The sequence below is a fragment of the Phalaenopsis equestris genome, unplaced genomic scaffold, assembly GCF_001263595.1.
Source record: "Phalaenopsis equestris unplaced genomic scaffold, ASM126359v1 Scaffold208359, whole genome shotgun sequence".
NCBI classification, from domain to species: Eukaryota; Viridiplantae; Streptophyta; class Magnoliopsida; order Asparagales; family Orchidaceae; genus Phalaenopsis; species Phalaenopsis equestris.
The window spans coordinates 78,009-94,057 of record NW_018227616.1 but is presented as its reverse complement, the minus strand read 5'-3'; the positions used below and the strand labels follow the sequence as shown (position 1 = coordinate 94,057).

The window sequence follows — 16,049 nt, the reverse complement described above, 5'->3', positions numbered from 1 at the left end:
GTTATGGCTTCTCATGTGAAAGTAGCAAGAGACTTGCCATTTCAAAAATAAGGAAGGAGACTTAGAGGCAGCAAAATTATTGACATCTGCACCCATAGGGCTTTGTCACACTTAGCTAAATTGACCTTTTTTTTTGGTCATTTAAACGCCTTTGAATGAAATAAGCATTTTAGTCAATGAAATACATACGTGCCAAATTAAAATATATGGACCAAATGAAGAACATGCATCTACATTAAATATTAAAAGGAAGGAATGGATACTTTCTCCTTTCCTGTACTTGGAGATAATTTATTACAAGATACAAAAGCCTCTATATATTCTTATAATGCGGCATGAGAGCCCCACGTAGATGCCCCCACCATAAAAACGAGGGAAATAGAAAGAAGGAAGTAGTTACATCAAACTAGAAAGTTTTCTATCCATGCACAGTGAGTAGGTGAGTATTTTTGACATTATACACGCATCAATATATATTTAATTTCTATTTACACCCACCCTATGCTCAGCCTTTAGAGAATTTCGCCTCCACTCAACCAAACGTCGCAAGAATTCCTTCACCTGTGAAAAGTATGGCTAAATATTAATATAGATTAAACTAATTAACTTCTGCTCAAAATGTGGAGATAAGAATATAATTGATCCTACAAAAATGTTGATTTAAATTGGTTTATGCTAAACATGAACGGTTTTGATTCATTATGTATCAGCTTGTAAGATCTAATTCGTTGTAATAGTTTTGTTGAACTAATTGAAAGAAGAAAATGACGATTCCAACTAAACAAATTAGTATATCCTGTAATTTTTTTTTTTAATTTCAGAGCATAGCCATCATATATTTTTTGTTTAGGCTTTGGATAATATTTTATTATTGGGGTGTTTACATACAGCACCCAATTCTAACAAATTTACTTAGCTAACACCTAAGCTTTACATTGTGCATTTATAGCATCCAAATCCTTCATATCACATCAAAGACATCACAAATTTAACTTAGAAAACTAAAAACATCTTTTTTGCATAAATAAGGCGGAGTGTATTAAAAGATTGTACATAAAAGTCATGCATACGTAAAACATCATTAATTTTCTTAAAGTTTGTTTGGGGCAATGACAACTATTTGAAGAAGCAACTGTGAATCTGCCGAAGAAAAAACTGTTGTTTAAAAAGCTATAGTGACTATTACATAAAAAATAATACAGACAAAACACAATTTTGTCAAACAGAAAAAACTGTGACGAGGCACCGCACCCGCCACTGCATAACCGCCCCAAATGCAATTTAGTTTCAAGTCGATTAAAACCGAGCCGTGAATATTCAGCTCTAAATGCTTAACTTCATTTTTTTTATATCTATTTGAATTTTTTCACTTTACCATTATTAAATTGATTTAGTTGATTATAGCTTATACTTAAGTTAAAGTCGAACACGGCCATCAATAACGTTAAGCGATTGGAATTTGAAAAAGAAAGTAATACTTGCCTCGGAAGGCTCCTTAAGGGTGTAAGTGGCGCATGTCTCCTTCGGAAATTTGGAAACCAAAATACCAAATCCCTGTCCACGATCGCGCAACACCTAATTACATAATTAATTAGAGGAATAATCGTTACACGTCAACATCGAAAGAGACTAATTAAATTGTTAGTCATATTGCAATACATTTTAATTTAATGTATATGAGAATGAAACTTATATCTTATGGAGGTTTCGATCCGCCCATTTAATACCTCATTAATATATTCAATTAAAAAAAATTAAATATATTACATATCAAATAAGTAAAATATAAATAAAAAAAAATATAAAGCATACATTAGATGATTTTGAATATTAAAATTTTAAAATCATACATGAATTATGGATGTAAAATTATTACTTTATTGTATTATATATTGTTATTATTATTATATTTTATTACTTTAGAGTATTTAGAGTACGATCATTAAACCATGGCACACCTTGAAAGCATCCTCATCCGTTCGATCATCTCCAATATACACCGGAAGGATATCGTTGCAGTCGGCAAATCCTGAAGCCCGAAAATAAATGGAATTAAAATTAAATTAAAGTCCCATTTTTTTTTTTCAATACAATTATTTTTAATAATTAAAATAAAATTTATTTTTAATAAATGGAAGTGGTGATGAGACGTAAGCTTACCAAGCTCTTCCAGCAAGTACTCAAGGGCTTTCCCTTTGTCCCACTCAATTGTGGGCCGAATCTCCAACACCTATTGAGTTAATTAATTAATGGTTATAATAGAGCCAATATTACTAAATTTCACACTAGCTTAAAGACAACTAATCGGCTATTCTTCATTTATGTGCATTTGGTCAAGCTTAATTTTAATTTTTCATCTTTCTATAATTAATACATTAAAGTTCTGTTCAGAATCCAAGCAAAGTGATCTAAAATTTTCTTGATTGATCCAGTATGACGAAATCAAAAATTGATTTTGATCCATTTTATAGAACAAATTACAAAATAACTTTAAGAAGTTAAAATTTCTTAGGAATTTTAGATTATAAAACGTAATTCTACATTTAGGGTATGTTTGGGGCAGTTTATTTGGTGCGGTAGTGTTTTGAAAACTCACCAAGACTGTTTGGGTAAATTGCATTTTGGCTACTTATTATTCAATAAGTTGCAATTGCCCCAAACAAACTTAATCTGGTTCGAATGTGTGGAAATGCAGCAAAATTTAGTCAAATAAAATGAAGCAAATATAATTTTTTTGTTCATGAAAATTAACAAATCTGTTTTGCCATACTAAATCAAACAAACTAAAGAATGTCAATATCTACTGATGCAATTTTTGGTTTTGTCCACTAAATTAATGCACATCCTAATCATTATTAACAAAAAAAGAGTGATGGAAACTTTTTAAACAACATAATATGTCACTTTACAGTGCAAAGTAGTAGTTAACTTATGAATTTGGCGAACGGCATACCTTTCTTCCTTGAGTTAACTTTAAATTTGGGTATGCTGTTAGCACAGATCGGACTTCCTCAGCAAGGCCATTCCAACGCTATAAATAAATAATTTAATAATTAAATAAATAAAGGAAAATGATGTTATGCATTCAAGCATTTAGCTTGTTCAAAGATCTGCACCTTTTCTTCTACACAGCGAAAGTGAACTGACAAACAGAATCTGTTGTTCTCCAGTTTAGCTCCAGGAACCAACTTTATTTTCTCCGAAAGTACATTATAAGCCTATTTAAGCCAGGAAAATCAATGAAAAATAAAATTAGGATGATAAATAGCTTTTTATATATATATATATATATATATTTGGTGAAACTTACTTCATTAATGACCGGTAAAAAAGCACTGGCTGGCTGACACAGCACCGCCTTAGCCTAAAAAAATACAAATTAAAAAAAAATGTTATTAAATTAAAAATAAAAAATAATAAAAATAAATGTTGTATTAATATTGGCATATTAAGCTCTGACTCAATGACTGCCAACCTGAGCATTTGTATGCTTGGGCCACTTGGCGGGTCCTTTGATATCCATACCATGGCTTCCTGCATAGTACAACTCCGCCAATTGCACGAAACCAAACACCTGCACAGCAATTAAATAATCTTTCATGTAATTAAAATTTGAAGCTAAAATCTCCATAAGAAACACCGTCATTCAGAATATACGAGACTATTTTGGCATAATCACATATATAATCGCTGTCCAAAATATTGTTAGATAAACATTACTAATTATGCAATATTCGAATCCTTAATCCTTTAAGTTTAAAATGACTAATGCCAACCTTGCTCAATTTGTTATTTTAAGAACAAGTGCTTCATTGTTTAATGTAGACTGGTAATCTCTTAATACATAAAATTAAGTGTGCGATAAAATTATAATATATGACAGAGAAAAGTGTAAACTTCTTAGAAGAAAATTAGATTTCATAAATGTATAGTTCCTTAAATAGTAGTAGGAGAATACAAACAGGACTTCAACCATGTACCTTATCTCGACACCTTCCGCTCACAATAGCAGTTGGGAAACACTTGGCTAAACTCTTCACCGCCGCCCGCATCTGAATCAAAACAAAACCCAAACCCCAAAATGACACTTTGTTAGTAACCCACTCTTTAAAAACAGAGGAGAAAAACTCAAACTAAAACAGAGTTTCATATTTAGAAATCTGTAAAGATGCTTACAGACTCAGACATAAAGGCTGAATCAGGATCTTCAACGATGGGAGACAGAGTACCGTCATAATCAAGAAACATTACTATCTTCTTCCCCTTTGCCGCCGCAGTTATGTCGTCGAACCGGCTCAACGCTGATGGATGCTTTCTCTGTTTCAAATTCTCATAAATGTAAGAGATTTACATTTTAAGAATAAAATTTTGACACCGGATAAGCGGAATGCTTACGTTCCAATCGTTTTCATCTCTTTCCGATTGGGAGTTGGGCAGGAAAGGGACCGACTTTGCATGAGTCGGAGAGGAGGCTTTAATGGTTTCCATCCAAGATGAGGTCTTTCCTCCATTTCCATGGAGTTCGAGATTAGTAAGCAGATTCTTATAGTTTGCATTAGAGTGACAGCGAGGTGGCGGGAAGGAGCCTGGTTGCTGTGTTGATGATACTGTCTCAGGAGGCAGGACAGGAACGGGGACAAGCATCTCTTCGGGAACCACAGTGCTTAGCTTAGTCATGGCTACGAGAGAGCAGAAAGCAGAGAGAGGAATGAAGGAAGGAAGATAAAGTGAAGGAAATAGAGGAATTGGGCAAGTTGTTTCTGGTCAGTGATGGGGTGGAGAAGAAGAGTTGAGGGGTGGTGCGAAGGCGGGGGGAGGTGCTGAATTCGGCATTCAACGGAAAGTGATGGAAACAGACGCAACGACAATGGAAGCCTTCTTTTATGCGTTAAAATAATTGGCCGCAGATGGGCCCGCCCGTAAAGGACTATGGGGTCACGTGGGGCTTTCCGAGCACTGTAAATAAATAAAAAAAAATCCTTTCGTAAAATGGAAATAAAAAATATTTCTTAAAAATGTTAAATTTTGCATTATGAAAATTAAATTATTCCGTATAAAAAAGATATTAAGAAAATTTTTGCTTAGGAATAAAATTATGGTCAAATATAAATTTACTTTGAAAAAAAATAAATTTATTTAATAATTTATCTGTTAATAATTATATATATTACTTTTCAATAATTTATCTGATTATATTTTTTATACATATTAATTTTAATGCTCTTTGATATATGTATATAATGGGAGCTTGGTACTAGGTGGACCTTGAGGGCTGCTGCTGCCACTTGCAGGCACACGTGCGACAATGCTGCTCTGTCAAGAGGTGGGAGGTGGATGCAAATTATTCTTCTTTTTCTTCTAATTTAGGTGGAATTACAGATTGGTAAAAATTCTTTTGGTCATGTTAAGAATTTTATTCTGAAAAGGTAAGTTAGGAATTTTAGTTTTGCAAAAAACAATTCGGACCGTTGGAAAGGTGAAGCTGCCCCGGGAGCCGTGGACTGGCAGAAAGCCGGGCATGCAAAACGGGGTGCCCCAATTATTTTGTAGGAATCGTTCACAGATATCTCCTTTTTTTTTTTTTCTACATTTTAATTTAAAATAAAATATATTTTTTTGTATATGAATAAGTGAGTGCCATGGGACCGTAATGAAATAAGTGGGCCTTTTTGGACCAAGTCACCACTAATTGAACTCTTGAGGATGACATGATTGAGAGCCCATTAGTAAACACAATCCACATATTTTTGATCCAGGAGATCTCTTAGGACTATAAGTCAACTACCCGCTGAATTAATCGGTTGGGCTGAGCTATCGGGTTAAGCTGGTGAACTGACCTAGCAAATTCGATTCCTTATACACCATCTCCGTCAATCGCCGATCACGTACCCAAGAGGCAAGATGCTTCTCAGATTTGTTTGTTGAGTGTCCTAACCAATGGTGCTCGAGATTGACAAATAGACAAAGTAAAGATCAACATTGAAGGGTTGACATACATGCCATCTTCTTGAGCCACTTGATATCCACCATGTTGACTCCCAAATTGTTTTTTAGTAATACATGCCTCGAGAGTGAGACGAGAGGAGGAGAGAGAGAGTAGAGTAGTTAGAGAATCCCATATAGAGAAGTCGGGTAAAAAGTCTCTTTATTCATTTTATGACCTCCCTTTTTATAGGGATGTAACTTTACAATTACAGAAAGAAGGAAATAGTTATGGAAATCGCTCTTAAGGTAATTAATGAGCGGATTTAATAGTAGATTTGAATTAATATTTTAATGGAATATGGTGGCTATATGGCGTATTTATTGAGTGGATTTAATACTTGATTTTAATGGATTTAATCCTCCAATGGTTGAGTCAGAGAGGGTATGTCTGGACTAAGGCCTTGAAAGTCCTGTTTATAAAACACTTTCATAATGTTAGTTGTATAAAATGATAATTAAATAAGTAATAAAGGATTGGTGTGACACTTATCCTTTTATGACACCTCTTTTTACACATCTGCCCTATAAATAGGGTGAGAGAGCGATATTTACCTTCATGCATTTCATTTTTTTTCTTTGTTTCCTCGGCCTCTCTTATCCTATCTTATTCTAGAATCATTTTGCTCCTTGGGATGGCTCCCAAATATTCTCCCACCCTTTTTGGCTTTGTTCAGGGTGTCGATCATTCCTTCTTGATAAATAATGACATGAAGGAGTTATAGAAAAAAAAAATGGCAATGACGTGGTCCTCAGGTGGATGTCGCGATCAGTGCAGGCGACAAATGATCTGAGTAAGCATCTAGTGTTTTATTGGGACCAAGTCAAGTATGGTCTCCAGTTGCCCCTGTGTGATGAGCTTTGGAGCATTTTCAACGTGTACAAGGTCATTCTGGCACAAGTGTTGTCAAACTCCATAGCCGTGATAACGACCTTCATTCTTTTCTGTAGTCTTGAGCACGTCTCGTGGTCAATTGACATGTTTAGCCACTTTTATTCATTCAAGATTGACAAGGAGGCCTTTGCTAGATTTTTGACTAGCATGAAAATCCATCTGCTTGGGGTTGAAAATAAGATAAAAGATTGGAAGAAAAAGTTTCTAGTCAGTTTCAACTTCAGCGACTCGGGTGTTCGGAGCAAGCCGTCAGAGCCAAGGGGTGACGAGGTGAAGTCCCTTCCGGTGGATATGCATGTTGCTGAGGCGATGTTGATCTATCACCATCTCTCAGTTTTAAAGTACATTACTGAGTCGACAGCCACCCGGGCATTAAAGAGTGAGATGACCAAGGATCGATGGCGCCATTCAAACCTTGGCGAGGCGGTCCAAGCCCAGGTGTTGAAGGAGAAGCTGGTCGCCGTAAAGCAATGAAAGTACAACATCCCCCAAAACCAGGTAACTCTGTTGAAGATGAGGACCCACTTGTTAGTATTGTGGACTCCAAATATATTTCCTTAGTGCCTAAAACTATCGTTGTTTTTCAAGATACAGTGACTGACAAAGTTACTAATATTGCTCGAAAATTTTATTCTCATTTTGTTGATGCAGGGGAAGATGATGGGAGAACATTTGTTTCTAAAAGTGCTCCAATCAAAACTGCGGCTGTAATTTTTTTCTTTTTAAGGGTTTTGTAACAAAGAAAATTTCGTGCATTTTCTTGCTGCATTTTGATTATCTTTTATTGTGCTAGATCTTATAAAGCAAGAAAGGTTAATTAATCCCTCTATCACCAAAAATTTTTGTGCATGTGATACTCTCATGCAATGGAGCCAAAATACTTGTTGCATCCTAATTTTAAGTGCAGGGGCTTTACATAAGAGTACGTGTCATATCAGTAATATCAGATATTTAATCCAAAATATTGATCCTACAGGTAGTGAGCCAATTAGTCTTAAGAGAAATTCTAGCCTACTAGGTTTAGTTCATAGCTTGAAATCAAAAGTAACAGTTCTACAAAGTACTCCGACTGAGTTGCAATCTAGTTTAAAGTTTAACTCCCTCATAAATCTTGCTTATCAGTATTTGTTTAGAGATTATCAAATTATAAAACTACCTTCCCTTGTAATGTCTTAAGTGGTAATGTAGAAAATGTAAAGTGATAATTGTAAATGTGGCAAGTGACAAATAGGAAAAACTCTCTTCTTTACCCTCTCGCGAGTGTATAAAAAACTTTAGTTAAGTTGATTTTAGTTCCTTAAACCCCAACTTGAAACCATCAAAGATTATATCCCTAACATTTGCATCTCTATATAAAGTAATTGCTTCATACTCTATAGAAAAATGTGAATAACCTAGTGTTCTACCATAGCTCTCCCGAGTCATACTAAATCACAACATTTTAACTAATCACTTGGCTAAAATGTAAAGTAAATGAAATTTAAAAGTTTATTCATCACGTTCAAGATTAAAAACCACTTTTAAAACACTTTATATTCCTACATAACCTACTAAACCATCACAAGTAAAAGGTAAAAACACTACTCAGAAAGCATTGAGAAAACAACACAATACTTCTTTGAAAACAAGTAAATCAACTATAGAATTATATTTACAAAAATACAAATACAAGGGTGCACAATACTCAAACTTTCCCATCTCTTCAAAGTGCAAAAAATGATTCCCCCAAGGATCTTCAAGTCCCCTTGCTGCTTTCCTCAAACCTCTCCTCACTTTAGAATTAAAAATCTTTCCAAAAGCCTCACAAAAAGAACCCTAATCTATCCTAAAACAAAGAACATACTATAGACTTCTACCAACAATCAAAAGACCCATTTTCCTTCTCCAAATGACCCGTATATCAGACTGCATAACTCCCACGATGTGTTAACAAACTGTTGTAAACCACCCAGATAATTTCTAGCTCTCAGGTGTCAATGGGATAGAGCATAGGTGTTAGACTCTATGCATGCAAGTTCTGATAGTGGCACCTATGCACCCAAAAATTTGGCGTCAAGGCACTTGGTAGTGGTGCCTTGGCGCCACTTGGCTAGCGCTTAGGCGCGAACCTCGTTGTCTCCCTCATTGAGACTGGCGTCTATTGATCCACTTTAAAATTACCTAATTTTATACTCAATTTAATAGAATATTATGTTTTAATGAAGGATATTTTTAAGTTTTTTTGTTGTAGGTGCAAGAAAAAGAGTTTATGAGCAAAAAGGAGTAAAAAACAACAAAAAGTAGCAAAATGGGCTAAATTAAGGAAAAGTATCAAACCAGCCGAACTGGCGCTTAGGCGCCAGATGCAGAAATTGGTTGGCGCCTAGGCACCATGGTTATTTTCTAGAAGATTCATTAAATGAGGCTGAATTTTGAAGAGCTGTCTGAAACATCGCTTGGTCATTTTCGAAGCTTTATAAATATGGATTAATTTCAAGAGGCTAAGAGAGTAAGGTTTATTGAGTCTCATAGTGTGTGAGAAGTTTTCTTTGTGAGTTTTTATTATTTCTGGAATTTGCGAGTCTTGTACGTGCTATTGAAGTTAGAGAAGTAAGGGAACTTCAAAAAAGTGCTTAGGGGAACATTTTAGATAAGTATTTGTATCTTTATCCTTATGTTTTATCCTTTGGATTGAAGTTTTATAAATATATTTTTCTTTCCCATGCTTTTTGAGTAGTTTTTTTCTTTCTCCTTACAATATGTTGTAATTAAGTAAGTGATCTTGATTTTGTTTAGAACTTCTTCTATTCCTAAAAATTGTGATGATATTTTTACCGATCCTTCAATTACTTTACAAATTGGCCACTTGTATTGTTAAAACCTGTTGAGGAACTTATAGTCCCGAAAGGGCTAAGATTTCATGACTTCTAAGTGTCACATTTCTTGGAAAGAGCAGTCATGATCATCCGAAGAGAGTGCAAATAGATAGGAAGATAAGATTTGATGGGCATAGAATTGATGTTTCTAGAGTGACAGACTAGATTATTTTATCAATTTGGTCTAGAGATTGGAACTAATGGTCACTGGTAGGTCCTACAGAGAGTGCACAGTGGGTATTATAGGAGGGAGAGACTAGAACCTACCCAACACAACTATACATGTTGCCACCAACTATAGATTAGTTAATGTTCTTTGCACAATTCAAAAGAAGTAAAGAATATGTGTGCCCCTATTTGTCACAATACAACATTTTAAGTTTCTAAATAATTTTGAAATCCTACACTGATTATGAATTATTGGCAAGGAGAAAGTCTCTTTATATATATTGTCTAAGTCATTAAATTTACTTTTACTTGCATATTGTAGAATTTAGTAAACTTAATTTTTATCTTCAGATAGTTGCTGTAATCTAAAGTAAAGTTTTCTTAAAGTCAAATTTTATATGTATTTCATTTTATTTTATTCTTTTTTCAACTTCCATGTGTGATCGATACTAGGGTTTTTAAAGAAAACTTTATATTACTTGAAATAATATGTATACTTACGTAGTACCCGAGTGAGAAAACTATTTATTTTATTTTTATCATACTACATTTGTTCTCACTAGCTGCTAAATATAATTTGGGTCAATTTTTTGGCATATTAAGGAATATAAATATCTGCGTAATTGCAAGTCGAGTCACCTATGCTCCCAAGAAAGTTGGCACCAAGGTGTCAGACACCCGGTTGCTCCATATCTCCAAGTCACCTCTACTTTGCTCCATTTTATCTACACTTTGCTTCACTTCTAATACATATTATACCTGCAAGGAAACATAAAAATATCCTTCTTTAAGGATCTCCAAGTCACCTCTACTTTGCTCCATTTTATCTGCACTTTGCTTCACTTCTAATACATATTATACCTCCAAGGAAACATAAAAATATCCTTCTTTAAGATGTAATTTCATCCATAAACATGTGCAAGGACATCAAGGAAATCAAACAATTTTTTTCTACACATCAGCATGCAACAAGCATATTCAAACCTTGCATGTTGATTATTAGCAATATTTTTAATTGGGCCTATTTTATTCAATTACAAAAAGTTTAAATCTCCTTACAAATTATTTTGATCATTCTACACAAAGTTGGCAAAATTACTAACATAGGATAAGCTTAAGTAAATCCATAAGAATCACAATTTTATCTTATTCTACCTTGATCATATCATGACTAGAAGGGGACTTGGGAAAAGCATAAGAGGAAAGAAAAAAATATATTGAACATCAATTTGTTGCTTAATAGGTTGCTTATCTTCTCTCTCTCTCTCTCTCTCTCTCTCTCTCTCTCTCTCTCTATCTATATATATCTCTCTCTCTTTCGCACCACCCTCTCACTATCTCTTATTATCTGAATCACCTAACCCTCTCCAACTCTCTTTTGTTGAACTCCCTCATGTTGGGTCAATCCAATGCCCGATAATTTAGTATTTAATGATTTACTTCGAATAACTGATCTCTTTCTCTCTTCTTGTAACCTCTTTTTTTTTGCATTACTTAATCCATGATGCATTTATTTAATGTTTATTTTAATTGTATAAAACTACTACTAGGAGAGTAGATATTCTAGAACTAGTGGCAGAGTTGTAATTATGGGTGTTCAAATTACAAAAATATGTGAACTTTTAGATTTTTTCAGGTTATTGTTCATTCATGGTGATATAGATTGAAATGATAGTAGAATTTAGTTCGGTTTTTGAAGTGGAGGGATGCTCAGGCCTATTGTGTGATAGAAAAGTCCCGTTTAGACTTAATGGAAACTTTATAGAATGGTGGTGAGACCTACAATGCTTTATGACATGGCATGTTGGCCTTTAAAAGAGAAATATAAAAACAAATTAAGTGTTGAAGAGATGAGAATGCTTAGGTGAATGAGTGTCTTTACACTTAAAGGCAAAATATGAAAGAAATCTGTTCATGAAGGGTTGGTGTAGCTCCAGTGGCAGACAAGTTAGAGAGAGTCGTCTTATATGTTAGATGGTTTGGTCACATTAAACGTCGACCATCTGATGATCCGATTAAGAGAGTAGATATTTTAGATTCGACTTATGTTAAGAAAAACAGAGATGTTCATAAATAGATGTTGGTTTATTGTATAAAAGGTAATTTTATTTTGTTATAATTAAATGAAAATATGACACTCAACAAGGCCAAAAAAAAAAAAGAAAAAAAGATTCATGTTGCCGACCCCACTTAGTGTGATAAAGTCTTACTATTATTATTGTTGTTGTATAAAAGTTGTTGCATAAAACCGAGCTGCAGTAGGAGCAGCTATGGCTGATAGAAAGAATCTTCATTTATGTTCTGCAACTTTATATAACCGAGCTGCAGTAGGAGCAGCTATGGCTGATAGAATGAATCTTCATTTATGTTCAGTGCTAGGACAAATATGCTATTATAGTTTTGTTTTGGGTGGAGTACTTGAAATTGCTGTGCTCTATTTGTGTGAGTTTTCTTCCTCATTTGTGTGCTGCGTTCTATAAAATAATCATGCGATGCAGCATCATTTAAACATGGAATAATCAGGAGTCCTAGCTCCTGTGAAACCTAATGCAGTCAATAAAAAAGTACTGTTTTCTTTTGCGCTACCATCAGACACAACAAAGAAGACATAGTTAATTCCTTCTGTACGCGACATGGTAGTAATTAAGTGCTTATATTTAGAAAAATTACGTGAGTTGCTTCTGCCTCAGGAATTGATAAGCGTTTTTTTTTAATAGTTATTTTAGAGCTTAATTGATAAAATGCAGTGAAATATACATAAAAAAATAAGTTTGTTTGTGCTGAATGTGAGGGGCACATAAGTTTTCTGATCACATATAATTGGAGCCTTGCAGTTGAATTTTAATAAATACTAGTTAATACTTTAGCCACAATAATCTGTTCCATAAAATTTCATAGATGACAATAACCTAAAGCATAAATTTTATTGATACTTAAACCATGAATGATAATATTTCTTTTACTGATCAAGTAAAGGCTTAAATATGGCAGTTGATTTCTACGTGAATTACGTTAGAAGGACCAGCTCTATAATTCGGTAGGTTAGCTTATTAGAAAAGTTAACATTTACAATGTAAACATTATTGAAACATAAATTGGCCCGGTCATGAACCGACTTAATAATTTAACTACTACACGTTTTACAAGCTAGGGTGGTCATAATTGAATATGAAAATTAATATTTTAAGAAAATGTGATGAATTAATAATTGTTATAAATAGCATTTTTCTTAGTCAAAGATTGTTTCTCAGAAAATCCCTCTTATGTTCATATGTAAGTGTCTTATAAATATGTCTGAATTTGTACAGAAGCAAAGCATACTTCTGAGTCTACCTGCTGAAGTGGTTGAATCGAGCCAGATGTCAAAGTGGCATGACTCGTCTCTTTCAGCCATAGGGGCAGCCTAGCCGCCTAGAGAGCTACAATTAATGGAAATGATTTTCAAAATCAGCGAAGACGCAGGTCCCTCCATCTTTAAAAGCGCTGTCTTACTTCAACATCACGGTCCTTTCACTTAGTCACCATGGATGGGAGTCATACAGTACTGAATATATTGTTTAGTATTTTTTTTCTTGTACAAAAAGAAAGTGATGTTCAGAGAAAGGTGCTTCTCTCTCTCTCTCTCTCTCTCTCTCTCTCGCCCCCCTCCCCCCCTCCGAAAAACTTTGTAACCCAGAAACTCCTAATGAGATCGAGATTTCCGCTCACCAATGGCTCCAGTTCAATAGATAATCATCGAGAACTTCAAACCTTACGCCCTTCCATCTCCTCTACCTTTCCTATATAAGAAAAAAAGAAAAAAAAATGACTAGTTTGTATGTACTTATGAGAAATATTGGGCCCAACATCCTAAAAGAATTTAATACCCTGAATGTGTGGTGAGAATAGAGCTTATACTCAGAATCTGTATAAAGATCTTTTTATATAAGGTGAGATGAAGGAGGGTGATGAATTTTACCAAAGAATCTGTATTGGAGCAAATCAATGATTAAAGGGAATATAAAGTTTTAAAAAATATCCATGACGTGATAGAAGCTTCTAGATCTCATTCCTGAACCAAGATTAGAACTCACACTGAATCATCAAGATCTATGACTCATTAATAAGATCTAACAAGGGAAGGGCAATTTGTATAGAACCTACCAAAAGCAGGACCAAGAGGAAGTCTTGGCTCAACCCTTGAACATGAAGGAGCAAAAAGGAATGCTTCTGATCATCCCGAAGAAGGAGAGCATGTTGTAGCTCTTACTGAGTTGATACCTAAATTTCAATCTCCATCTTGAGGTCAGTACCTGATACACCTAAAATATATAGTATTTTTAGACCCATTGCTATACCTATTTTTGAGATATTGCGCTTTAACGAAAGGTATTTCTATGTTTTTCTTTCAGTTATAAGTAAAAAAGGTGAAAAATACTAAAAGGAGTGATAAAGGATAAATTTTGGAAAAAAATCCAAAAATGGTGCAAAAGTATTGTGGCACGTACACGCCGGTGAAACAGAGAAGGCGACGCCTAAGCGACAAAGGCCCCGCGCTTAAGCGCCAGTGACAGTTACTTGACTGATTAATTCATTTTGACAAATTTCGAAGGGACATTTGAGGCATCTATTGGCTAAAATGGGTGGTTATAACCACCAAGGATGAAAATATGATTAAAGGACTTGTGAAAGGAGGCATTCCTTGATAAATACATCAAATCATGACACATTTTGAAGAGATACTAAGACACCTTTTGGAAAATTATAAAAGAAGGAAGTTGAGACTTTAAGAGGAGTCCTGAAAAAGAGTCGTGAAGTGTTCTAAAAATTTCTTGAAGAAGTTTGTGGAGAGAATCTTGTGGAGAGATTCAAGCACCACAAATTTATTTTTTCCTTTGAGATTCAAAGGAACTTCAAGAGTTTGGTGGAGAATCTGAGATAAGTTTTTATCTTTGTTTTTCAGAGATTCAAAGGAACTTCAAGAGTTTGGTGGGGAATCTGAGATAAGTTTTTATCTTTGTTTTTATCGAGACTTCTTATTGGTTTGACAATAATTTCTACTTTTAATCTAAAATGTGGTTTTGCTTTCTCCATGGATTCTGAGTGGTTTTCCTTATCTTTCTCCTTAGAATAATAAGTAATTAAAGTTTGGATGGAAGTTATGGAGAGTATTAATCTTTAATGATGGAAGAAATTGTGATGATTTAATTCCATACACTTCATTTACTTCTTGATTTGACCCATCTAGATTCTAAAATTTGTTGTGAGAATATGTAAGAACCGGGGTGGTATTGTCTCAGTCAAAATTGGAAAGAATCACATGAGGTTGTATGAATGAGAATGTAATTCATATGATTTTGTGCAAATAAATAGGAAAATAATCTTTGAAGGGTGTAGAGTTAAAGGACTTTAAAGTGATAGGTTAAAACCCCCAACTTGATCTATTGTTTTATGTTCTAATACGAGATGTTAGCCCCCAGGTGGAGGGAATCGAGGGAACTCTAGAGTGAGAGTTGGTATCTTCTCTGCCTAGCCGATCTTCAGAACTATTCAAATTTTAAATTAGTCAATGTTCTTTATGGAATAAATATTCACTGAAGGGTGTAGAGTTAGAGGACTTTAAAGTGACATGTTAAAGCCCCCAACTTGGTTTATTATTTTATGTTCTAATACGAGATGTTAGCCCCCAGGTGGAGGGAATCGAGGGAACTCTAGAGTGAGAGTTGGTATCTTCTCTGCCTAGCCGATCTTCAGAACTATTCAAACTTTAAATTAGTCAATGTTCTTTATAGCATCTCTAGTAGGGGTAAAGAATATTATTGCTCCTATTTGGTACAACACAATTTGCATACTTTTACAGCAGAATTCCTATACTTATTACTGAATCATGAAAAGGAGAAAAATATTTTCATAATATGTGCTTTTCTTTTACATAAACTCAAGTTATTTAGATGTTGTTACTGTTTTGTCAAAATATCAAAAATACCAAAAAGATTTGAATTTTAATTATTGTTAAATTATCTATAGCTTAAGTAATTTTATTTTTAGAATAAAAAGTTTGTTGTTTAGTAGTGCATATTGCATATTTTCCTTGTGGGTTTGATATTTGGGGCTTAATAAAAAATTCCTATATTACTTGATAATGATACGTATACTTGTATAGTATCCCA

At 34.2% G+C, this 16,049-nt stretch overlaps 1 protein-coding gene across 1 annotated transcript; it reads right to left on the bottom strand.

Moving 5' to 3' along the window:
* Positions 1-214: 214 nt before the first annotated feature.
* On the bottom strand, positions 215-4,789 carry LOC110036556 (probable trehalose-phosphate phosphatase 6). Its single transcript, XM_020741024.1, has 11 exons — positions 4,396-4,789; positions 4,177-4,317; positions 3,981-4,052; positions 3,476-3,574; positions 3,311-3,364; positions 3,117-3,218; positions 2,954-3,031; positions 2,161-2,230; positions 1,959-2,029; positions 1,483-1,575; positions 215-561 (listed from the first exon to the last, which is right to left on the bottom strand). The coding sequence occupies exons 1-11, from the start codon at positions 4,675-4,677 to the stop codon at positions 478-480; spliced, it is 1,146 nt and encodes a 381-aa protein (XP_020596683.1). The 5' UTR covers positions 4,678-4,789; the 3' UTR covers positions 215-477.
* Positions 4,790-16,049: the final 11,260 nt, after the last annotated feature.

What these genes read in the sequence shown, in the direction of transcription:
- LOC110036556 (XM_020741024.1), bottom strand. Translation starts at nt 4,677, where the DNA reads ATGACTAAGCTAAGCACTGTGGTTCCCGAAGAGATGCTTGTCCCCGTT. An exon ending in CAGCCTTTATGTCTGAGTCT is followed by an intron (nt 4,053 to 4,176) that starts GTAAGCATCTTT and finishes GTTTTGATTCAG; the next exon opens with ATGCGGGCGGCGGTGAAGAG. An exon ending in CCCTTAAGGAGCCTTCCGAG is followed by an intron (nt 562 to 1,482) that starts GCAAGTATTACT and finishes TACTTTTCACAG; the next exon opens with GTGAAGGAATTCTTGCGACG.